This window comes from Chrysemys picta, chromosome 10, assembly GCF_011386835.1.
Source record: "Chrysemys picta bellii isolate R12L10 chromosome 10, ASM1138683v2, whole genome shotgun sequence".
Taxonomy (NCBI): Eukaryota; Metazoa; Chordata; order Testudines; family Emydidae; genus Chrysemys; species Chrysemys picta.
Window position 1 is genome coordinate 35,264,927 of NC_088800.1, and position 22,860 is coordinate 35,287,786.

Here is a 22,860-nt window from a genome sequence, read left to right on the forward strand (position 1 = left end):
TAATTATTATTACCATACTGCTCATTTAGTATTACTCATTGCATTCACTGACACTCAGTACTACTTTAAAGGTGAAATTGTAAAAGGAAGATCTGCCTATTTCAGCTATTTATTTTTTATCACAACTGCATCTAAAATGATAGTACCATAGAGTAACAAGTATATTTTTTGCTCAAACATAAGAATTCAAGAATAGTCTAGAAGGAAGACAAGCAGTCCTTAAGAAAGAAGTATGAAATAAAAAAGTTTACCAACCTGAAGATTCTGCATGTTCAGACATGTTCCTTTCATCATCTTCAATGCAGCTTCCTCCTGAGAAGGAACACTTCTCATGATGTTGTTTCCTTCGGGCAACCAGGCCTTGCATTTCTTTGTTGCACTGTTTGCATTTTGCACGCATGCCTGTCTTACCCACAGGGTAGAGGAACTTAATTAAAATATTCCCAAACTGGGTCTCTTTTACGGCCTGCTGCCATTATAGGTTTTCCCTTCAAGTGAGAGAATGGTATGGTATAGGGTTACCATATTTCAGCAAGCAAAAAAGAGGACGGGAGGAGCCCCGCCCTCGCCCCGCCCCTGCCCCTCCCACTTCCCGCCCCCCAGAACCCCCAACCCTCCCCCTGTTCCTTGTCCCCTGACTGCCCCCTCCTGGGACCCCTGCTCCTAACTGCCCTCCAGAACCCCACCCCCTACCTAAGACTCCCTGTTCCTTGTCCCCTAACTGCCCCCTCCTAAGACCCCCCCCAACTGCCCCCCAGGACCCTACCCCCTACCTGTACCCTGACTGCCCAAAACTTTCTCCACTCCCCCCCAAAAGCCCCCCCCCCGTTTCTTGACTGCCCCCTCCAGAACCTCCCTGCCCCTTCTCCTGCCCCCTGGCCCCCTTACCCTGCTGCTCAGAACAGGGTGTTGGGCTCTGTGCGAGCCGGACACGTGGCTAAGCTCCCCAGCACAACAAAACCCGGTCCCTGGCCCTGCACAGTGCTGCCGGACGGGGCTGCAGGGGAGAGCTGCCCTTGTATCAGCACAAAGTGCTCTCGCTCCCGTTTTGCTACGCTGCATGGCAGAAACCGCTCCCAGTTGCAAAAGGGGAGGGCTGCACTTTGTGCTGATACACTTGCTCAGAATGCAGGGCAGATCCGGCTCCTCTACAGCTGCTCCGGAGTCCAGCCCGGGACTTTCCTGCAGCCCTCCCAGCCGCTCGCTCTGCTCTGCCGGGGGAGGGGGGAAATCCCGGACATTGTGAGTGCTTTACAAATTCCCCCCGGACGCTATTTTTAGCACAAAAAGGAGGACATGTCCGGGTAAATCCGGACGAATGGTAACCCTAGTATGGTAGATCTCAAATCAATGAAGGCTACACTCCGAAAGACCTCAAGATTTCTGGAATATGCTGCTCAAACAGTTTCACTTTTGTTTCTACTGCCTGTCCCTCCCTTCTCACATTTATCTCAAGACTTCTTCTCCTTGTCCAGATCTATTCCGTCCCCAACAATCTTCTAGTCATTGAACTTTTAGAAACTTTGCACTGTTAGAGAGAGGTTCACAAATTTGCAGAGGGACAACAGAGTTGAGGTCTGTTATTTCTCACCTCTATATTTTATTTATGTATTTTAAAACATTTTTGCTGTTAACAAGCATGTTATCTCTGGAGACACAAATCCACAGTTTGAGACCTGCAAAACTAAGTATCTCTGATGGTAGCTTCTAGATGAGCACTGAGTCCTATTGGGTAGACAGAAAGATTAACCTAAATAATCTATACAGAAGCCCCTGGAACCCCATAAAATTAGGTCCCTAATCCATGAATTATTGGAACTCATTTACAAAACTTTTCTTAAACATTAAATGAATATATTGTCTCATACTATAGAATTAGAATTTATAATCCCTATTCCATGATGAGATATCTTTGAGCTATAATGTATCTTAATAAAAATTATCTTTAGATAGGTTTTTTCCTTAAAAAGCATTTTATCAAAAGAATCGGATTTAAATAAAAAAAATCCAATGTTTTTGATTTAAAAAAAAAATCATAGATTTTTATCCACTCTGCCAAGTAGTCACATTTGAGTAGCCTAAAGAGACTGTTTCCCTTGGGATCACCAGCCTTGACGGGGGACTGGGTGAACCCTGGCTGAATGGGGAAGGGTCTATCTCAAGAGCTGCAGGTAATTGCCTCTAATTACTCATCACACTCTCTGGCTCTAGGATAACTCTGAGGCATAAGCAGGTTTAGGCTGAGAGGTAACTGAGGGATGATTCATAAGGTTTAAGAAGGCTCAGGCTCACAGATAACTCAGGTTTAAGAATCTCACGGCTTGTCTACACTTACAGGGCTGCAGCGGCATAGCTGCAACGCTTAGTAAATACTCTACCTATGCCGACAGGACAGCTTCTCCCATGAACGTAGGTAGTCTCCACCTCCCTGAGAGGCAGTAGATATGTTGACGGGAGAAGACCTCCCATCGACATAACACTGTTTACACTGGGAGTTAGGTCAGTATAACTGTGTCACTCAGGGGTGTTAATTTTCCACACCTCTGAGCAACAAAGTAATACCAACAAAGTTTGTAGTGTAGACCACGGCTCTGGCTGAGAGGTAACTCGTCACATCCTGACAGTCTAATTAGAGTGTCATGAACATGACCGTGTAATAGTATGAACAATACAAATCTGTACTTAATTTGCCAGTGCAGTTCCTACACCACATTTCTAGCTCCTCTTCCAGTTGTACTAAATAATACTTCCTTACAAACAAGGCTAACTTGAAGCATTCAAGAAGGAAGGACCTGCATCTTCACTCTTTACATGCAACAGTCTATGTTATGTGACTAGCTTGGTCGTTTTGTTGTATACCTGTATCTGTCCATTTTAGATATTTCCAAGGCACTTATTTTATCAACACGATATCTAAACAGCAGACATCAGAATAAAATGAGAGCTACCCTATATGTGGAAAATACAAGTGGAAAATACACTCTTGGACTGTTTTATGTACATCTATGAAAGCTATAAAGAGGGACATTTGGGGAGATAGAAACTATGTCCCTATCTCCACTGAAACACAAAGTGGACTCAAAGAGCTTTTCAGAGGAGCAGTGTGATAAAAAGGATAGTTTTGCTTAAAAAAATTATAGGATTCCCTCTCCCAGGGGTGAAAGTAACTTACAGGACTTACCGGTACTGCCGGAGTCCTGAAGGGGCGTGGCCTCATCCGGCATAGGTGTGGCCTCAACTGGAAGAGGCGGGGCCTCTCAAGATTTAAAGGCCCTGGGGCACCGGCTGTGGCTGGGAGCCCCAGGGCCTTTAAATCAACCCGTGGCTCCCAGCTGCAGAGGTGGCTGGGAGCCCCCAGGGCTCCGGGGCAAATTAAAGGGCCCGGGGCTCCAGCCGCCGTGGAGCTCCGGGCCCTTTAAATCCCAGCCCCAGCCCGGCCGCCGGAGCTGCAGGCGGGATTTAAAGGGCTCTGGGCTCCCCGCCGCGGGGAGCCCAGAGCCCTTTAAATCCCCGCCGCGGAAGCCAGTGCGGTCCGGCACAGTGTACTGGCTCTTGCCGGTACGCCGGACCGGACCGGCTTATTTTCACCTCTGCCCTCTCCTAAATAGAGATAGTTAACATGTACATAGGGTTACCATATTTTGTGCCTCCAAATGGAGGACACTCCACGGGGCCCCGGCCCCGCCCCCAGCCCCGCCCCAACTCCGCCCCCCCCAAGTCTCCGCCCCCTCCCCTGCTTCCCGCGAACATTTGATTCGCGGGAAGCCTGAAGCAGGTAAGGGGGGGGGGAGGCACGACCCCGGCCGACCACCCCCGGCCCGCCCAGCACTGCCGGCCCCGGCGGCCCAGCGCACCCCCACTATCCCGGATCGGCTCCCGGCCCCGTGGCCCAGCGCACCCCCCGGCCGCCCGGCCCCGCGACCCCGGACCGGCACCCGGCTCCGCGACCCAGCGCACCCCTCCCCGCTACCCCGGACTGGCTCGCGGCCCCGCGGCCCAGCGCACCCCCCCGGCTACCCCGGACCGGCCCGCGGCCCCGCGCACCCCCGGCTCCCCGCCCGGCCCCGCGGCCCGGCGCATCCCCCCCGCTACCCCGGACCGGCTCCCCGGGCGGCCCGGCGCACCCCCCCCCCCGCTACCCCGACCGGCTCCCGGCCCCGCGGCCCCGCGCACCCCCCCGCTACCCCGGACCGGCCCCGCGGCCCCGCGCACCCCGGACCGGCTCCCCGCGCGGCCCGGCGCACCCCCCTCCGCTACCCCGACCGGCTCGCGGCCCCGCGCACCCCCCCCGCTACCCCGGACCGGCCCCGCGGCCCCGCGCACCCCCCCCGCTACCCCGGACCGGCCCCGCGGCCCCGCGCACCCCCCCCCGCTACCCCGGACCGGCCCGCGGCCCCGCGCACCCCCCCCGCTACCCCGGACCGGCCCCGCGGCCCCGCGCACCCCCCCGCTACCCCGGACCGGCCCGCGGCCCCGCGCACCCCCGGCTCCCCGCCCGGCCCCGCGGCCCGGCGCATCCCCCCCCCCCTACCCCGGACCGGCTCCCCGCGCGGCCCGGCGCACCCCCCCCCCCCGCTACCCCGACCGGCTCCCCGCCCGGCCCCGCGGCCCGGCGCATCCCCCCCGCTACCCCGACCGGCTCCCCGCCCGGCCCCGCGGCCCGGCGCACCCCCCCCCCCAGCTAAACCGGCCCGGCTCGCGGCCCCGCAGCCCGGCGCATCCCCCCGCTACCCCGCCCGGCCCCGCGGCCCGGCGCATCCCCCCCGCTACCCCGCCCGGCCCCGCGGCCCGGCGCACCCCCCCCCCAGCTAAACCGGCCCGGCTCGCGGCCCCGCAGCCCGGCGCACCCCCGCTACCTCGGCCCATGGCCCGGCTCCCGGCCCGGCCCCGCGCCCCCGGCTCCCCGCCCGGCCCCGCGCCCGGCCCGGCACCATGCCCGCGACCCCGGCCCCGGCCAAAGAGGCCCCGGCCGAGCCCTCCATCCCTCCCTCCCGATTTTCCCGGACATGCCCGGCTTTTGGGGATTTCCCCCCGGACGGGGATTTGAACCCCCAAAAGCCGGACATGTCCGGGAAAATCCGGACGTATGGTAACCCTACATGTACATTTATGTAATTTGCATGAAACTGCTGATGACGGCATGCTCTCTGATTCCTGCTCTTGATAGGCCAGTGTTGTGTATGAACTACAATAACTTGCAAATACTATATACAGGCAATAGAGGATACTAACTCTGAATGTTCCTTGCTGTTCATCTGCACTAATACGAGCACTGTGAGCCCCCGGGTCCTTTCTCTATGTTAAAAATCCCAGTTAATATTCTGTGGTATCAGTCTATATTATTTTAGCATGACTGATTAAACAATGCACAAAGGATTCATTGTGGCTAAATTTTCTGCTGTTTGAAAACAATAGCGAACAGAGATTTAACAAATAAAAACCTATGGATTATATTCATCCTGGAGTAACAGTAAAATATTGCTAATTTCACTGGAGTTATGCCAGTACTGAGTCTGGTTCTTATAGATTTTAAAGGATTATTATGATAAATATTATTGTACATAGATGTCACTGTACAGATTAATTTTATTTTAAATTAAAATGTCTACAACATGAAGAAATAATCACGCATTAACCAAATTACTTCTTACAAACATGTTTAAACATACTGGGCTATATCCCCAACTGGAGCCATGGCTGAGAATTGTCCATTAAATATATGGCTTTGTGCAGAATTTTAAAATATATTTTGGGTTTTAGTTTGTTATAAAATAAAAGCACCAACCCCAGGATCTAGACACCTTTGCCCAAAATTAAAAATACAATCAAGTCAAAAGTAAAAGTCAGTAAATACTCCTCACCCGAAAACTTAAAAGCTCCCAAACAAACAATGACATCAAAGTGAGAAAAAAACCTTTCCTTCAAAACCTTAATCCTATTTGTGTCACTGTGTCCCCGTCCAAGCTTTGGTAAACAAATGCACATTGCACATTCCCTGAAAGTGAACAAATCCAGAGGATTCAGGGGGCCTGGGGCAAAGCAATTTCGGGGGCCCCTTCCATAAAAAAAAGGTGCAATACTATAGAATACTATATTCTCGTGGGGGCCCCTGTGGGACCCGGGGCCTGGGGCAAATTGCCCCACTTGTCCCCCCTCTGGGCGGCCCTGAACAAATCTGGACTATTTGGGACCAAGTATGGGAGGACACGATTAGGTTGCAAAACTCAAGGACATCTCTGAGAGAATGTTGTGCCACCAGGACAACCCCTCACCCTCTTCTTTTACACTAAGGGGGATCCAGCTCAAAAAAGGCAACTCCTCTGCCTAGTTGAATCTCTGTAACGTCTCCTCCTCCTCACCATGCCTCTGAGTCAGAAACTGCAGTGCCCTTATGAAGAGTGCCTTGTGATTTCCTGGGAATTACTTGGGAATAAGTTGCAGGAGTGCTGGAACAATTTTTATAGTGGGGGTGCTGAGAGCCACTGAGTCAAACTGTAAACCCTGTATATAATGGAAACCACTTCAAGCCAGGGGGTGCTGTAGCACTCCCAGCATCTATGATAAGCTGAATTTTAAAAATAAATAAATGACCACAAAACTTCCTTGGAGTTGAGAATCATTTACAGTTCACCCTAATTAATGAAGGTTATATTTCAAAGAAAAAAGGTACTATAAAGTTATATTTATTAAATTACATATGGCATCATGAGGAAGAAAAAGGAGATGTGTATGTAAATCAGGGGAAAGAAACAGATAGTTTTTTCTAACCTAGGCAATTGGAGAGGGAAAGAACATTCTGCTAGATCAGAGTGGCAGTTGGCCTGAGGCGCGAGAGGCCTAGAAAAGACAGCTACTTTGCGCTGAAGGGCCTGAGGGCTTGTCTACACTTACTGGAGGACCAATGCTGCGGCAATCGATGCATCAACGGTAGATTTAGTGGGGTCTAGTGAATTTTGGCCTGCTAAATCGACCACCGATTGCTCTCCCGTCAAGTCCTGTACTCCAACTGATCAAGAAGAGTAAGGGGAGTCGACGGGAGAGCATCTCCCATCGACGTTGTGTAGTGTGGACCCTGCGGTAAGTACATCTAAGCTACGTCCATTTGAGTTACGCTATTCACGTAACTCAAATTGCCTAGCTTAGATTGACTTTTCCCTTTAGTGTAGACAAGGCCTGAGTTAGTTCCAAATAAATAACCTGAAGTGAATCTTTACATTTGTCTTCAGTTATTCATTCATCTAGTTACCCTGTCTACAGCACTAAGCCACTTAGGGGTATGTCTCAGCATCTCTTTGGCCCATAGAACTCACAGTGTGAAAGCAGGCATGTTTTCTCCCAGTTGTTTTATTATTATTAATTATTGATTAAAGATTTTCATGTACTTTAATTAAAACTTTCCTTAGACCAGTACTTCTAAAAATGGTGGTCATACATCTATAACTAGGGCCCTACCAAGTTCACGGCTGTGAAAAAGGCATCACGGACCGTGAAATCTGGTCTCCCCCGTGAAATCTGGTCTTTTGTGTACTTTTACCCTATACTATACAGATTGCATGGGGGAGACCACCGCCGTTTCTCAAACTGGGGGTCCTGACCCAAAAGGGGGTTGCAGGGAGGGGGTTGCAAGCCTATTAAGCCCCACGCAGGGGTTCAGGGCTGCGGCGGGGAGAGACGCCCCTCCCCACCAGCCAAAGCACGGACCTGCCACAGCGGGGAGAGGTGCCCCTCCCCGCCGGCCCTAGCACGGATTTGCCCTGGCAGGGAGAGGCACCCCTCCCTGCTGGCCAAAGCACAGACCTGCCGTGATGGGGAGAGGCACCCCTCCCCACCAGCCCAAGCACGGATCTGCCCTGCATTTGCCACGGGCTGGGGAGAGAAGCCCCTCCCTCGGCCCAGTCCAGTCACGCCAGAGCTGCCAGGGAAAGGCGCTTCTCCCCCGGCCGAGCTGCTGTAGCGAGAGAGGGCTGGGGGGAGTTCTCTCTCCCCACTGCAGCCTGGGGGCAACCTGCACCCCGAGGGCAACCTGCATCCTGATACCCTCATCCCCGGCCCCACCCCAGAGCTTGCACCTCCAGCCAGAACCCTCACCCCCCACACTCCAACCCTCTATCCTAGCTCTGAGCCCCCTCCTGCACCCCAAACCCCTCATCCCCAGCCCCACCCCAGAGCCTGCACTGAGTCCTCATCCCCTCACACCCCAACCTTCTGCCCCAGCCCTGAACCCACTCCCACACTCTGAACCCCTCAGTCCCACCCCCATTACATGAATTTTGTTATGTGCACCAATATGAAGGTGATGTGTCACACAACACCTCCATATTGGTGCACATAACAAAATTCATTCCGCACACGGACATAAAAAATTAGAGGGAACACTGGTTGCAAGGTTACTGTAGGAGGGTCACAGTATTGCTGCCTTTACTTCTGCTCTGCCTTCAGAGCTGGGTGGCCAGAGAGTGGCAGCTACTAGCTGGATGACCAGCTCTGAAGGCAGTGCCCTGCCAGCAGCAGTCCAGAAGTAAGGGTGGCAATACCATACATTTCACCCTTCTGCACTGCTGCCTTCAGAACTGGGTGGCCAGAGAGTGGTGGCAGTGTGGATTTGAGTATGTGCCACCAACATCATACAGGGATAATTCCTAAGTTTACATAGAGCAGGCCAAGCGCAGAAAGGATCAGAATCGGGACCAGCTCTACTGATTACAAGTTTTGTGCCTTAACTCCAAGACAATTTATCCTCAGACAGGTGTGCCAACTACAGCATCAAATATATAGCCGTCTCCTACAAGGAAGTGCCCAAGTGGGAAGCGGGGGAGGGAGGTTTACAATGCTATCCAGACCAAACCATAGGTAATATCTATGAATAATGCTTAGTCTGTACAGCATTTATGAGTAGTTTGTTGTGAGTTTCTGATATTCAAAAGTCAAGCTGTATTGGTTAATTTCAATTGGGTACACAGGGCATGTGGTATTGTTCTGTTTCCTGGTTGGTTGAGCATAACTCGTAGAAGCAGGTTTTTGATGTGTGAATACTCATGTTTACAAATTTCCATGAGTATTCTCTTGAACAGTGCTGTTTCCAGTAACATCCCTGCTACAAAACTCACAATCCTGAAGTTTTGAAGAGTTGGGGAAGACCGTGATTTTTTAAAATATTTTAATGTACATTCATTTAAGACTATACATTCTGCTCTACACCAGCGACTTCAGTATAGGCCCTCTGAATTTACAACAGTGTAACAGAGAGCAGAATTTGGCATAAGAACCTTATTTGCTGAGGCCCTGAGACTGCATGGCCCCACCAGTGAATACTCCCTGGTTCAGAATAACGCCAAACAGCTTTGTGCCACTCCCAAAGAAGCCCCTGGCACAAGGGACATTTCAGGGCAAACTAGAGGTTGATCAGAGTAGGAGGTGGAGGAGGGTGTTTCAGCAGGAGGAGTTGCAGCCCAGACAATTCTGCACCCTGGCTATTTCACAGATACTCCAAAACCAGGACTCAGGTTAGCCAGTGCTAGGGATTGAACTGGTCCCCAGCAGCCCAGAATTACGAAAGTACACGCCACTTTCCATCCCCCTCTGCACAACCACAGGGATGAATTTATCACTAGATGTCTTGCCTTTTATCATGATATATTGGGATTATTATCAGGAGAATTTTTTATTAGACATTCCATGTGCTTTGTGCAACCATTAACTTCATCTTTATTTTTATTATTTTGTTCCTGGATCAAAATTCTGTCTTGTGCACGGTATCTTTTTTTTTTAATTGTGTTTTTAAGGGGTAGCTCCCTCCCATCCCCACCCATCTCTCCTTTTTGCATGCTCACCTCTTCTTTTTCCATCCATTACTGCTCTAGGAACAGTTCACTGTTGAATGGTGGAACTTTGGAATTGGACATAGTTTTTCCTCTTCAAGGTTCCTTCCTCTGCAGCTAACCTATAAATAGTGCAGCTAATCATTCAGTGTTGGGATTTACAAGTGAGAAGTGTGTGACCCAGTTTTCAGGGATGGATGCCAAAAGAAAGCGAGTCACAAAACAGATCACAAAACTGAGGCACAGAAGAGTGGTAGAAATGAGAGTGATGTCAGAGGGGAGGTGCTGTAGTGGACATAGGTGAGATGGTGAGGTTAGAGGTGGATGGACAATGCAGTGGGTGGAAGTGGGATAGTGACAGACGTGGGGTATTGATGTGGCAGGTGGGAGATGGACTTCTGGCAGTATGAGAGGTGAGCGTCAGGGCAGTGGTATAATGACTTGAGGGGGTAGGTGACATGGGAGGGCAGGGAAGAAGCCTCAGGGGGCACTGGGAGGAATGCAGAGGAGTGCCTCAATGATGTGGATAAGTCATGAAAAAGGCAGCGTGGGTGTGTTCAGGGGAGCACCCCAGGGGTTGTCTCCGAAAAGGGTGTAAAGTGATTCATGGGGAAGCAGCGGGGGTTGTGTTTTGCATTGAGGCCTAGGAGCTTTTGGAGGAGGGAATGACAGGTGTGTCTTTAGGGGGAGGGGGTGACCTAAAGGTGTCTCAGTGGGGAGTTACATGTGGGTGAGGAAGCATATTGGAGGAATAGCAGTGTGTGTCTGGGGTAGGGTGGCATTGGGGTTGTGTTGTGTTGTGGACTGAGGGATTAGCAGGACATTGTGGCAATGCAGAGGGCATTGTGATGCTGGAGGATTTTTTTTTTTCAGGTAGGAGGGCAACCTGGGGTGTCTCAGGGAAGGAAATGTGGAGAGTACTGGGCATGGGTTTGTCAGAAAGAGTCAGTTTCTTCTGATGTGAAGAGCAAGGAATATCTCATGGAAGAGTTGCCTTCGGTGTGGAGTGCTTCCTGGAGGTAGGTGGGTGGGTGTGAAGGGTGTAGAGCAGTAGGGCATGTGAGGTGTGTGTGTGTGTAGCAGCAGGGTGTGTGAGGTGTGACAGGAGCATCTTATCTGGGAGGGGTAGGGCAGGTAGAAGGAGGAGGCAGGTGGGGATGTCTCAGGTGGAGGGGAGGCTGGGCTGTCTTGTGGGCAGGACAGCCCTGGAAGTGGCTTAGCAGGGGGTGTGGTGGGCAAGCAAGTGCTGGGACTGTGTAAGTACCGGAGTGACTCACGTGGTCAGTCTAGGCTGGGAGGGGCGGAGATGGCCTTGTGGGGGGTTTATCTGGGGAAGGGGGTTGGCTGTGCAATGTATCGGGGTAGGGGGCGCAGGTAAGTCCCTTTTAGTACCGTAAGCGCCGGTAGTAGCAGCGGTTGCCTAGTAACAGCAGGCGGCTCCTGCAAAGCCCGCCCCGGCTCCTCCTACTACAAGGGCTGGGCGGTGATGTCACGCGCGGGAATTCTAGACCGTTCCAGAGCTGTGACATAGGGTGGCGTCATTCCAGAAGGTTCGGCGCTGCCGCTATAAAAGCCGCGGAGCCGGCCGAGCGCTGCGCTACGAACTAGCACTAAATCAGTTGCGTGCGGGGGGGCTCGTGAGTGTGATAGCGGTAAGAGCGGCCGGTCCCGGGGGGAGGCGCGGCGCGGCGATCAGGGATGCCCACAGGGCAGGTCTGCTGGGGGCTGGAAGGATAAGCCGGTGCCTGACCTGAGGGAGCCATTCGCCTCCCGGCCAGCGTCCTGTTTGCCCTAGGCGCCAGGCAACGCCGTGCCGGCGTCCGGTCGGGGTGGGGGCTGGTCCCTGGCCGGGCCAGGCAGCGCCGTGTCGGGGGCGCTGGTCCCCGGCCCGCAGCCCCCGTTTAACGCTGGTGTCACTCTCCCGCCCAGGGCACCATGGTGAAGGAGACGGGATACTACGACATCCTGCAGGTGAAGCCCAGCGCCTCCTCGGAGGAGATCAAGCGCGCGTACCGCAAGCTGGCGCTGAAGTATCACCCCGACAAGAACCCCAGCGAGGGCGAGCGGGTACGTGAGGGCGCGCGCCCGGCTCTGGGCGGGCACGCGTTAGGGCTCCACTTCGGTTCAACGGCCTGCGCGGGGGGCGCCCTGCGACAGGCTGTGAACCCCTCGGCCCCCTGCCCAGTGGCTCTCCGGGCCTCGCAGAGCCGGAGGCGGGGTGTAAAGTCTCCCTGATCAGTCTAGGGCCCGGCTAGAGAGACCCTGCTAAGGCGGGGAAGCACCTGCCGCGCGGGGAGCGCTTTGCTTACCCCTGGCTCGCCGGGCGGCCGGAGCCTTGGTGTTGGAGGTGCTGTCACTTCTGCCCTAGCAGCCAGCGGGGCCAGGGACGGACCCTTCAGCCCGCCGGCTGCAAAGGGACTTGCGTGGCTGCTGGTGTTCCAGCTGGTGAGGTTTTGCAGCGTGAGGACCGCCTCCCCTCCGACGCCGTGTTCAGAAAAGCCAGTTGTAATTATAAAGCTCTTTTGAAAAATATGTTTCAGTTTCGGCATAACAAATGCTGCTGTCGGCAAGCTTCTAGGATGGGCAAAACGGTTGTGCTCACATGAAAACTAACTTTATAACCTGGTTCTGCATTTCTACATGAAAACCTTTCCACAGGACCACCTACTTGGCTGTGTCTAGGGCTTTGCCTTGAGTCACATGAATGATGCCAGTTACATTTTAAACAAATGGCTCAACTGTCCAGTATCTTGATGTCTATGGTATCAAAAGAAGAGCAATTGGGTATCAAGACTGGTCCTTGAAAAGCAAGTTAGTTATATTTAGCCATGTGCAGATGAGTGACCATTATTGCCCTTGTAAATAGCAGATGCTTTCTGCAAGTGCCAGAATGGATTTGAATTAAATCACTAGTCAGGAAGACTCGATTTAATCATGGATTTCTACATAAAAATGCATTCTTGTTGGTTGTTATAACCTTAATATATATTCTTCACAACTCAGAGATAGATGTAGGTTTCATTTTTAGAAGGTACAGGCTATACATTTTTACAGTGATTTATTTTAAAAACTTTTCAGATTAGTTTTACAGCTATATCAGAAAATGAATGGTTGTTTGGTTATTTCATTTACCAAAGGTAATTGAAGCAGATATTTATGAAGTCATTGGGAGGTGAACTATCTCCAGTTCAACATTAATATTTGGAGGATTTTCTTGCCATGCTGTATTAGGAGGAGAACATCACCAAACAGACATTTAAATTGTTAACTAAAACAATAACATCATGTATTCTGGATTTTTTTCTTCAACAGCAAACATAGAGTATTTTAACAAAACAAACATGAATTTTTGAATTTAAACATTCAAGTTTTTTTAAAATCAGGGTTGTTTTTGTTAAAATTGTTTTTAACAAAAATAGTTACATGAAATATTTAAAAAAAATTAAATCGACTATGTCAGCCAGGTCAACATGAGAAACTTAAAATATTGGCAAAATGAACGAGGAGTACCTGTGGCACCTTAGAGACTTACAAATTTATTTGAGCATAAGCTTTTGTGGGCTATAAAACCCACTTCATCGGATGCATGCAGTGGAAAATATAGTAGGAAGATGTATATACACAGAGAACATGAAAAAAGGATGTTGCCATACTAACTATAACAAGAGTAATCAATTAAGGTAGGCTATTATCAGCAGGAGAAAAAAAACTTTTGTAGTGATGATCAGGTTGGCCCATTTCCAACAGTTAACAAGAAGGTGTGAGTAAGGAGGTGGGGGGATTAGCATGGGGAAATAGTTTTTAATTTCTGTAATGACCCATCCACTCCCAGTCTTTATTCAAGCCTGATTTAATGGTGTCCAGTTTGCAAATTAATTCCAATTCTGCAGTTTCTCGTTGGAGTCTGTTTTTGAAGTTTTTTTGTTGCAGTATTGCGACTTTGAGGTCTGTAATTGAGTGACATGGCTAAACCGGACAGTCTCTACGCAAAAGAATAAATGGACACAAATCAGACATCAAGAATTATAACATTCAAAAACCAGTCGGAGAACACTTCAACCTCCCTTTTCACTCAATGACAGACCTCAAAGTCGCAATACTCCAACAAAAAAAATTCAAAAAAAGACTCCAATGAGAAATTGCAGAATTGGAATCCATGAACAATTGGAACTAATTTACAAAACTTTTCTTAAACATTACATGAATATATTGTCTCATACTGCAGAATTAGAATTTATAATCCTATTCCATGATGAGATCTTTGAGCTATGTCTCTTAATTAAAAAATATAGTTTTTTTCCTCGAAAAGCATTTTATCAAAAAAATCCAATTTTTTTTTTTTAAATCATTGATTTTTATCCACCCTGACAAGAGCAGAGTAAAGGATTATTTAGTTCTGGTTCTCTTCTATTATCTCTGTTCTGTATTTAATGAATGAATGTAGTGTTCTTATTGCAGTAAAGGGTATTCCCGATTAAGCATAATACATTTTCCAGACTCTTTTGAGATGTAACTTTTTTGCTAATGTCTTTGGAGCATATAATCTCATACGCTTTCATAAACTTTAAGGGGGGGGAGGATTGCTATCTCAGCTGTCACAAGCTTGTGGAAGAAGTAGATTGACACCACTGTTGTTACTACACAGTCTCTTCTGATTTATAGGAATTGTTGGTGCATCCTGTTGCTAAGAAATTCAGTTCATCAGTGTTAGTTCTGCTGTAAACAAGACTCAAATGACTGCTATGAGCACTTTAATCACTGCCATGCAGTGCTAGATGGTATGATACTTAAAACACTGGCAGCTGCTACCAGTATTGCTGTACTATACTACTGTTACAATTGGTGGAGCTGTGCTTGTGATGGCAACAGCAAAAAAAGACAATGGAGATGTGTGACTTAATTGTCCAGAGGGAGCCATGTCAGCTCTCCATGTGGAATTCATTAATTAACTTTTTTGTGGATGGTCAGAAGGAAAGCGCTTTTCTCAAACATCATCTGATAAGATGACAAGAGCAGTATAGTTACATGCTCAGAAAACTAGCTGTACTCTGAATAGCAGGCTTATGAATTTAGTGAAGCTTCTGGAAATGGCTTTAACAAAGGGCATAAGTGAAATCAGTATCTCTAGTCTTAAAGAGCAGTGTGCAGAACAAAAATTGAAATAGCAGGGTCTAGCATGTAACTACTGTAATGTGGTCTGCTGTGTCTTCCATTTTTGGAATTTTGCCATTTTATTAATGCATATACCATTGTAATCTAACACCTCTGGCTCCATAGCTATTAAAAACCCTTTCAGGAACAGTGTAGACAGTCGTTTCTCTTAAGAAATTAACCTCATATAAAAAAGAATGCAAGATTAGCCTCTTTACTTAGGAATGCTAGCTGCCTTACAGTGGAGTCTTGGTCAGAGGAAAAGAACTGCAGGTGACATACAGCAGATCATGAGGAACACAGATCATAAAATTCATAGTCAAAAGAACTGACATGAGAGTCAGGTCACTAGAAAAAAGCTTAAAAATGGTTCGTCATTTTGTCTTCAGCTTGTTGCATAGTAATAGGAGAACTTAAGTCTTGATTCATATAATAAAATCTCCCTTGAAACCAAGGGATATGTCCACTTCTAGACAAGACATAAAACCGACTTTCTGACCACTTAATGTCAATGAAGCACCTCTTTCTTTTCTCATAAAAAAAGGGTGGTTAAGCTTAATTTGACCAGAATATTAGGGTTAAATCCTGCAGGTTTAACTGGATATAAAATCCTTCATTGCTGTTGTTGCAGGTCAGTGGTGAGTGAAGTAGTTATCAAAGACCAGTACTTCAGTCTTCTGTGATAAAACTGTAATGGAAGGAAATAACACCCAAACAGAATGTATAGCTGTAGGTGGCAAACATTTGAGAAGGCTTGATGTGAGTTTGTTGTAACATGTATGTATTCACCATCTCTTTGTGCAATAGAAATCACTTAATATGTGTCGGGGAAGACGTTGCAAAAACACAGGTAGTATCTGTTTTAAACTAACTTTCTGTTGACAGTGCTTTCTGCTACAAAAGGTTACAAGTACTAAAGAAAAATCTTGTTGCAGTTCAAATTTTCTTGAGATTCACTTGTAGGATTATTCTTGCCATTGGTCATAGTTGCTCAGAGCTTTTCTCTTTCTCTTTTTTTAGTTTAAGCTCATATCCCAGGCTTATGAAGTTCTGTCGGACCCAAAGAAAAGGGACATCTATGACCAGGGTGGGGAGCAGGCTATTAAAGAAGGAGGCTTGGGTGGCAGCAACTTCTCTTCACCCATGGACATCTTTGACATGTTCTTTGGTGGTGGAGGCCGAATGAATAGAGAGAGAAGAGGTACATAGCTCTAAAGAGAAGTTGTAGAAACTTAACATGCACTAGTGCGTAAGACACCTAACTGTGCTGCAGTATTGCTATTTTTATTAAAATGCATCTAGTGTGGATATTGTTAGTAGAAACAGCATAGGTCATGTAAAGTATGAGCTGATCTGTTGATTATAGAAATAATTTTCTAACATGTAGCTGATACTAAAAAAAATCAGTGACATGGTTAGGTTATGTAAGTGGGACATGGATAATATAGAGGAGAAAGACAATTTAGTGGCTAATACAGGCATGGGAGTCCGGACCTATTTCTAGGTCTGCAACTGACTTGCTGATACTGTGATACACCTTGGACAAATTGCTTAACAGGGTACTATGAACTTGAAAATAACACTTCAAAGTGTTACATGTAACATCTAACACTACAAACAAAAGATTGGAAGGGGTAAGGGGAATAAAATTTAAAAACTAAGAATTCTTGTGTGCTTTTGATGGCACTTTCTGTATACAGTAACTTCTCACTTAACGTCGTCCCGGTTAATGTTGTTTCGATGTTAAGTTGCTGATCAATTCAGGAACATGCTCGTTTAAAGTTGTGAAATGCTCCGTCCCTTCTAACGTCTGTTTGGCAGCCACCTGTTTTGTCCACTGCTTGCAGGAAGAGCAGCCCGTTGCAGCTAGCTGGTGGGTGGTTGGAACCAGGGTGGACCAGCAGCCCCCCATCAGCTCCCCACTCCCCTAAGTTCCCTGTGCAGCAGCTGTCCCTCCCCCCACTGCCATGTGCTGCTCCTGCCCTCTGCCTTGGAACTGCTCCCAGAGACTCCTGCTTGCTGTACAGGGGGAGGGGGGGAAATGTCAGGGTATCTCCCCCTCCCCCCTGCTCCTGCACCCCACTTACCCGATCTTCCATAGAGCAGGGGGGACACACAAGGGAGGGAGGGAGCTTCTAGGCAGTAGCTGCCCTCTCAGGTCTCAGCAAGCTGATTTAATTAACAAGGCAGTGTACTTAAGCCTGGGGTCAGCTACTTAAAGGGGAAATATGCATTTTTCCTCTCACACATAGGGTGTGTGTCTCTGTCTGCCCTCCCTCCTTTCCTGCTGCCTTGTAGAGCATTGTGAGAGTTAATCCTTGAGGGCTCAGTCAATTGCTAGTTCATTTAGTAGTAAGGCATTCCCTGGGAAATATCCCACCCTCTGAATCCTCCACCTCAACCAAGCTTCACAATCATCATCACTCTGTACAGTATTAAATTGTCTGTTTAAAACTTAGAGAGAGAGAGAGTGTCTGTGTGTGTGTGTGTGCGCGCGTTTGTTCCAGGGAAATTTTTTTCACCAGGGAAAAGACTAACTAAACTAACTATATATATATTTTCCCTGGAACCTAACCCCCTCATTTACATTGATTCTTATGGGGAAATTGGATTCACTTAACATCGTTTCGCTTAAAGTCGCATTTTTCAGGAACATAACTACAACGTTTTAAGTGAGGAGTTCCTGTAGTTGGCTTTACTGTCTTTGCCTATCCCCCATTTTTTATGGGTTTAGTAATAGGGGAGAGAAACTTTTTTAAATTATGCCACAAACTGATGAGGGAACATGAAGGCAGGTCTAGTATTAAAGTGCTTCTAAATTGACATGATCGCATGTTGACAATGTCCCTATAATGTCTTGCTGTCTCAGTTAATCTACAAAATGAGGTTAATAATGGCTGCCTAATTTATGGCCAAATTAAGTTCGCATGTAAGTGGATGCAACTCAATGGAAGCTAACAGGAGTTGCATTTGCTTACACCAGGGTTGAATTTGGCTTTTAAAATTTGTAACAAACAGATTCCTCAGTTAGACTGAACACATACTAACAAGTAGTCTGCTTAGAGACCCTGTAATAAGAAATTGCCATTAATAATGTTGGTATTGGCCTTTAATATTTCTAAACTCTTTTCCTTGAAGGCAAGAATGTTGTGCATCAATTGAGTGTCTCTCTTGAAGACTTGTATAATGGAGTTACAAGGAAGTTGGCACTACAAAAGAATGTAATCTGTGAGAAGTGTAAAGGTATGAACTTCAGTAATGTGGATCATATAAAATTCAGCTTTTTAAAGTACAGACAAAGGGAAAGAAGCACTGAGTGGCTACATGAATCTCTGTAGAACCCATCATTGTCATGGCACCTAGCCATCAATGAAAGGGTCTGAAAACCTTTTTTACACTATACTTACCCACGAATAAGGCCATTCCTTTCAAATAAAACTGTGGCCTTATTGTATATTAGTGAACAGAACTTAGATTTCTTAGTTCCCTAAGGAGCGAGCAATAATAAAATTAAGATACCGGATGTTAAGATGGTCATTTATCTAGAACATTAAACAACCAACCATGTATGTTCTTAAAATCTTCTTTTATATGTCCATTAAACATCATATGCTTACATAATTGTCTGGTCTTGTTGACTAGCATAAATCTTGAAGTGTTAAGACAGTAGACAGTTATGTAAAATTCTAGCAGACAGCTTTGTTTTAGAATGCTGCTGGAATGCCAAATGGCTCCATTTCCAAGACATGATAGATACGCTGATCATTCATTGAAAATTGCTGAAATGTGAAGGGAGGGTGATATGAAGTGTGCGCAATTGGGAATGTGCCAAATGTTTGATTTAACATACAGTAACACTTGGAAGGGGGGATGGGGAGGGAGAGTGTGAACTAAATTCAGAATGTGAATTTGGTAATTCTGATGCTTAGAACTAGGGTTCAAGCAATCTTATTCCAGAATAGTATTGAATGAACAGCCTTCCCATAGGTGTTGACCTTAGATTTTCTTTCTGCCTCAAGGATATGGTGGAAAGAAAGGAGCAATAGAAAAATGCCCCATGTGCAAAGGAAGAGGAATGCAGGTTCTTGTTCAGCAGATTGGACCTGGCATGGTACAGCAAATTCAAACTATGTGCTCAGAATGCAAAGGCCAAGGTGAACGAATAAACCCAAAGGACAGATGTGACAACTGCAATGGATGTAAAGTTGTCAGAGAGAAAAAGATCATAGAAGTTCACATTGATAAAGGTAAGAATACTTAAAATAGTAGCTCAATCTCAAATTTAGTGTAAATCTTTGAAGTATACAGATTTGTCCCAGAAATTGAGTTGTGTTAAAGTTCTAATGAGCTCTTAAAACATGTTACAATATATGTATCTAACAAAACAGGTATAGAGTAAGCCTATTAATTTAAATTACCTTTTATAGGTATGAAAGATGGGCAAAAGTTGGTATTTCATGGAGAAGGTGATCAGGAACCTGACCTGGAACCTGGTGATGTTATAATTGTACTGGATCAGAAGGATCATAGTGTCTTTCAGAGGCGAGGACATGATTTAATTATGAAAATGAAAATTCACCTCACTGAGTCTTTATGTGGCTTCAAACGGACCATTGAAACACTGGATAATAGACTCCTTATTGTAACTTCTAGACCAGGTAGGCTTTCAGAGTTATGCTTGTTCTTTTAGAAATTCCTTGTTAGTTGGCAAAAGTCACACTTCACTGTTTAAGGTTCCACTGAATTTGTTACAGGAATGGGATTTTAGAAATCAGTCAACCCTGATTTGATTGAGTTACTTCTGTTACAGTTCTTGCTCCCATTCTATTTCAAACTCCAACTTGTTGGCTTCCTTTATTACAGGTGGAGCAGATAGCACTGCCTGTAGATGAGGTTGCTTGACACTTTCCAGTATAAGATCCTGGTTTTGATTGCTTTATAATTTTGCCAAAACTAAAATGGGAGTCAAACATTTATGAAGTTAAAAATTGGAGTAAAGAACCAGGAAGCTCCTGAGTCCATGTGGAGCTAAAACACTTTTCTGAAAGAAAATCCCAGAAAGGGAAACCAACTTAAACTCTCCCCCTTGGATTTTTCACCTACTGTTCTTTAAGGGTTACTTTTAAGATTGGAGAACAGACTTCATTTTTTTCATTACACTTTGTGTACAGTCAGCTGTCCCTTGTGTTTGTATGGGCTTTCACAGCAATGGTGAAGAGAAATTCATAAACCCAGGATTGTTTCCTGTTACAAAACTTTGCTTTTATGGCTGTAAACCCAAATGTAAAGATACCAAAATGTATACTGATTCCAGATCCCTCTTTGTGGGCAGGTGAAGTGATAAAGCATGGTGATCTAAAATGTATCCTTAATGAAGGGATGCCTATCTACAAGTCTCCACTGGACAAAGGTTATTTAATTATACAGTTCATGGTAAGTTCACTGCTTCTTATTCACCTTCATATTTAATGGAATATTTAAGGCAAGGAATTACTTACAGGGAAAACATTTTTATTTGTAGGTCATGTTTCCAGAGCATCAGTGGCTTCCCAGGGAGAAACTGCCTATATTGGAAGCTTTGCTTCCTCCACGAGAAGAAGTCATGATTACAGAGGACATGGATCAGGTAGAACTTACAGAGTTTGATCCAAAAGAGCAAACTTGCCGTAATAGTAGAGAAGTATATGAAGAAGATGAAGGCCCCAGAACAGGAGTGCAATGCCAGACCTCTTAAAATGACATGGAATGGATGGGTCATCTGGAATGTAAATTTTCACAATGAAAACTGCATGGCTTTAATAGCCACTACCTCTTTTTTTGTCTTCAGCAAATTGAGTTGCTGTGTTGCCCATATGTTTGTAACCAATTCATATTTAAGTATTCGTAGTCTTTATATGTAACTTAGCATTTCCTAGTTATGCAGCTGAGAAAATTGACTGTGCATATCTAAGTTGCTATAAAGCTCCACAGCTTTAGTGAAGTACCACTCAAGAAGCAGAGTGACTTCAACAGTACTATTTATATAAGACTCTTGCAATACCAGCTTAGTGTCTTATGTAAATATTTTTTCATATGGTAAAGTTAGTTTGTTTCCTACAATAAAAACATCTTCGGTCCAAGCAGAAATCTATCTGAAAAGTACAATCTTATGCTCCTTTCATCATTAAGCCTGTTATAAGAGTCTATAAATGTTTGTTCCGTATGCCAGCCCAGAACCAAATGTTGAGCTGAGGTTGTCTTTGTCCAGCAGCCAATCTCAGAACTAAGTCTCTCCCTCTGTTGCTGTGCAGTTCAGGCTAGGGCTTTAAGGTTTAGTTTAAATAAGCCATTAGATTGTTTAGTATAATACTATTTTTCTACCTCCTCAGCAATTTCCAGAAGTATAACGGATTTTGGGCAAACATACTGCTACACAAAACAAGCTTTTCATTAATCATTTACTTGCACACCAACTTGGTCTGCCTGTCTTACCACCTACCATAAGTATGGTTGAGTAGCAAAAACTCAAATAAGATAAGGCATACTATGCCTTAAAGTTAGTGTACTAGGAAAAGCTTTTTACTAATATAATTCCTTGTGATGAATACACTTAGTCTGGTAAGTGATGTCAGTTTAGCTGAAACACTTTACAAAATGATGAGCTAAATTGGAAAAAAGACTACTTCCACCAGAATAAGTACCCACAGGGGGCATTATAGCCAGAACTCAGCTTTCTCTTTTCCACAAACCAAGTACAAGACCCTACTTCCTCCACTCTCCTGCCTCAAACAGTGAGTCAAGGCCCTGAGACATCCCCCAATCCCTTCTGTAATTCACAGTACCTTTAGAGGGAGTGTAGAAATTAGGGCAAGTAACAGATAAACCTAACAGGCCAAGGGAACTTAGGTGCTGTATTTTCAATAGGTACCTATTTTTTTTCTCCCCATACTGTCAAATTTACTCTTCCACCTTAAGATCTGTTCTCTTCCTTTAGTCTGTAGAGTAACTATAGTAGCCTGCCTGGCATAGTGATCTCTTTAGATTTTATTCCAGCACCAAGTTAAAATAATTAACTGTAAAATGTTAGTGTTACTGTGCCAGCCTCAGGTAGATGATGTTTCCCTATCCTGTGTTTTAGGTCCTTCCTTAGCTCAGTGACACTCTCAAAGCTAGGACTGTTTCCGATTACAGCAGCCTATAGTGAAGTAGTAGTTAGTTTTCTGAAGGGGGAATCATATCAAACAAATCCCTATTCAGAATCCCTTGGTTCTAAAAGCCCAGACTATATTCAGATTAAATGCACAGGGGCTATCAGCACTTGTCAGTTATATTTCTGAGTAGTAGAGACTGTTCATACTCACTGTAACTACAGTCCATTAGCAGTTTGTAGTTACATGAGAGCTCTATTGTCTAAATCAGTGTAGGATTTACGGGCTACTGCTGAATGGAAAAGTGGATGCTTCCTGTAGCTGAGCTTTTCAAATTTCATTGAAATCAGTAGTCAATTAACAGCAGTGTGCAGGGCCTCATACATAATTTTATAAGCACAGAATGACAGCAGTCAGGCTTAAGTTCAAAGTAGCTAGCTGTTTTTATTTATGCAGCTGATAGGGCTTGTTGTGTTTTTAGTAGTATACAGCTCGGTCCAAGGGTATTTGTATAGAGAATTAGCAAGACCTGAGGTGGCACTAGAGGTCACCATACAGCTGCATAAAAGCATGTGGCCAGTGATGAGCTGCCAAAATTTTAACAAACTGTTCCCTATAAGAAGTTCTGATTTAAGGGATGTTCCACAGTATGTATTTGTTGTACCAATAGGGTTACCATACATACATATTTTCCTGGGAGGCGATTTAAGACCCAAAAAGCCTGACATGTCTGGGAAAATACGGATGTATGTTAACTCCACCTA

The 22,860-nt window shown here is 46.2% G+C and overlaps 1 protein-coding gene and 1 long non-coding RNA gene across 5 annotated transcripts; one reads left to right on the forward strand and one right to left on the reverse strand.

The window, feature by feature from the left end:
* Positions 1-266: 266 nt before the first annotated feature.
* LOC135973955 (uncharacterized) lies at positions 267-12,263 on the reverse strand. Of its 2 annotated transcripts, none has more exons than XR_010591075.1 (3): positions 12,128-12,263; positions 9,831-9,940; positions 267-402 (listed from the first exon to the last, which is right to left on the reverse strand). It is a non-coding gene; the product is annotated as an uncharacterized LOC135973955 (long non-coding RNA). The 2 variants fall into 2 exon arrangements; XR_010591074.1 differs by lacking the exon at positions 267-402 and adding an exon at positions 1,613-1,725.
* On the forward strand, positions 11,331-21,095 carry DNAJA4 (DnaJ heat shock protein family (Hsp40) member A4). 3 transcript variants are annotated; one of them, XM_005294490.5, is made up of 8 exons: positions 11,331-11,470; positions 11,748-11,885; positions 15,990-16,170; positions 18,108-18,212; positions 18,989-19,216; positions 19,397-19,627; positions 20,302-20,402; positions 20,491-21,095. In XM_005294490.5, exons 2-8 carry the CDS (start codon positions 11,754-11,756, stop codon positions 20,701-20,703), a joined length of 1,191 nt encoding a protein of 396 aa, XP_005294547.2. In that variant the 5' UTR covers positions 11,331-11,470; positions 11,748-11,753; the 3' UTR covers positions 20,704-21,095. The 3 variants fall into 3 exon arrangements, with proteins under 3 accessions (XP_005294547.2, XP_065415631.1, XP_065415632.1); XM_065559559.1 differs by lacking the exon at positions 15,990-16,170 and having other exon boundaries at positions 11,448-11,470; XM_065559560.1 differs by lacking the exons at positions 11,331-11,470; positions 11,748-11,885; positions 15,990-16,170 and adding an exon at positions 12,028-12,263.
* Positions 21,096-22,860: the final 1,765 nt, after the last annotated feature.

Excerpts from the sequence above, each read along its gene's own strand:
- DNAJA4 (XM_005294490.5), top strand. The coding sequence starts at position 11,754 with ATGGTGAAGGAGACGGGATACTACGACATCCTGCAGGTGAAGCCCAGC. Across the intron at positions 11,886-15,989 it reads ACCCCAGCGAGGGCGAGCGG|TTTAAGCTCATATCCCAGGC; the intron begins GTACGTGAGGGC and ends CTCTTTTTTTAG. Across the intron at positions 18,213-18,988 it reads AATCTGTGAGAAGTGTAAAG|GATATGGTGGAAAGAAAGGA; the intron begins GTATGAACTTCA and ends TTCTGCCTCAAG.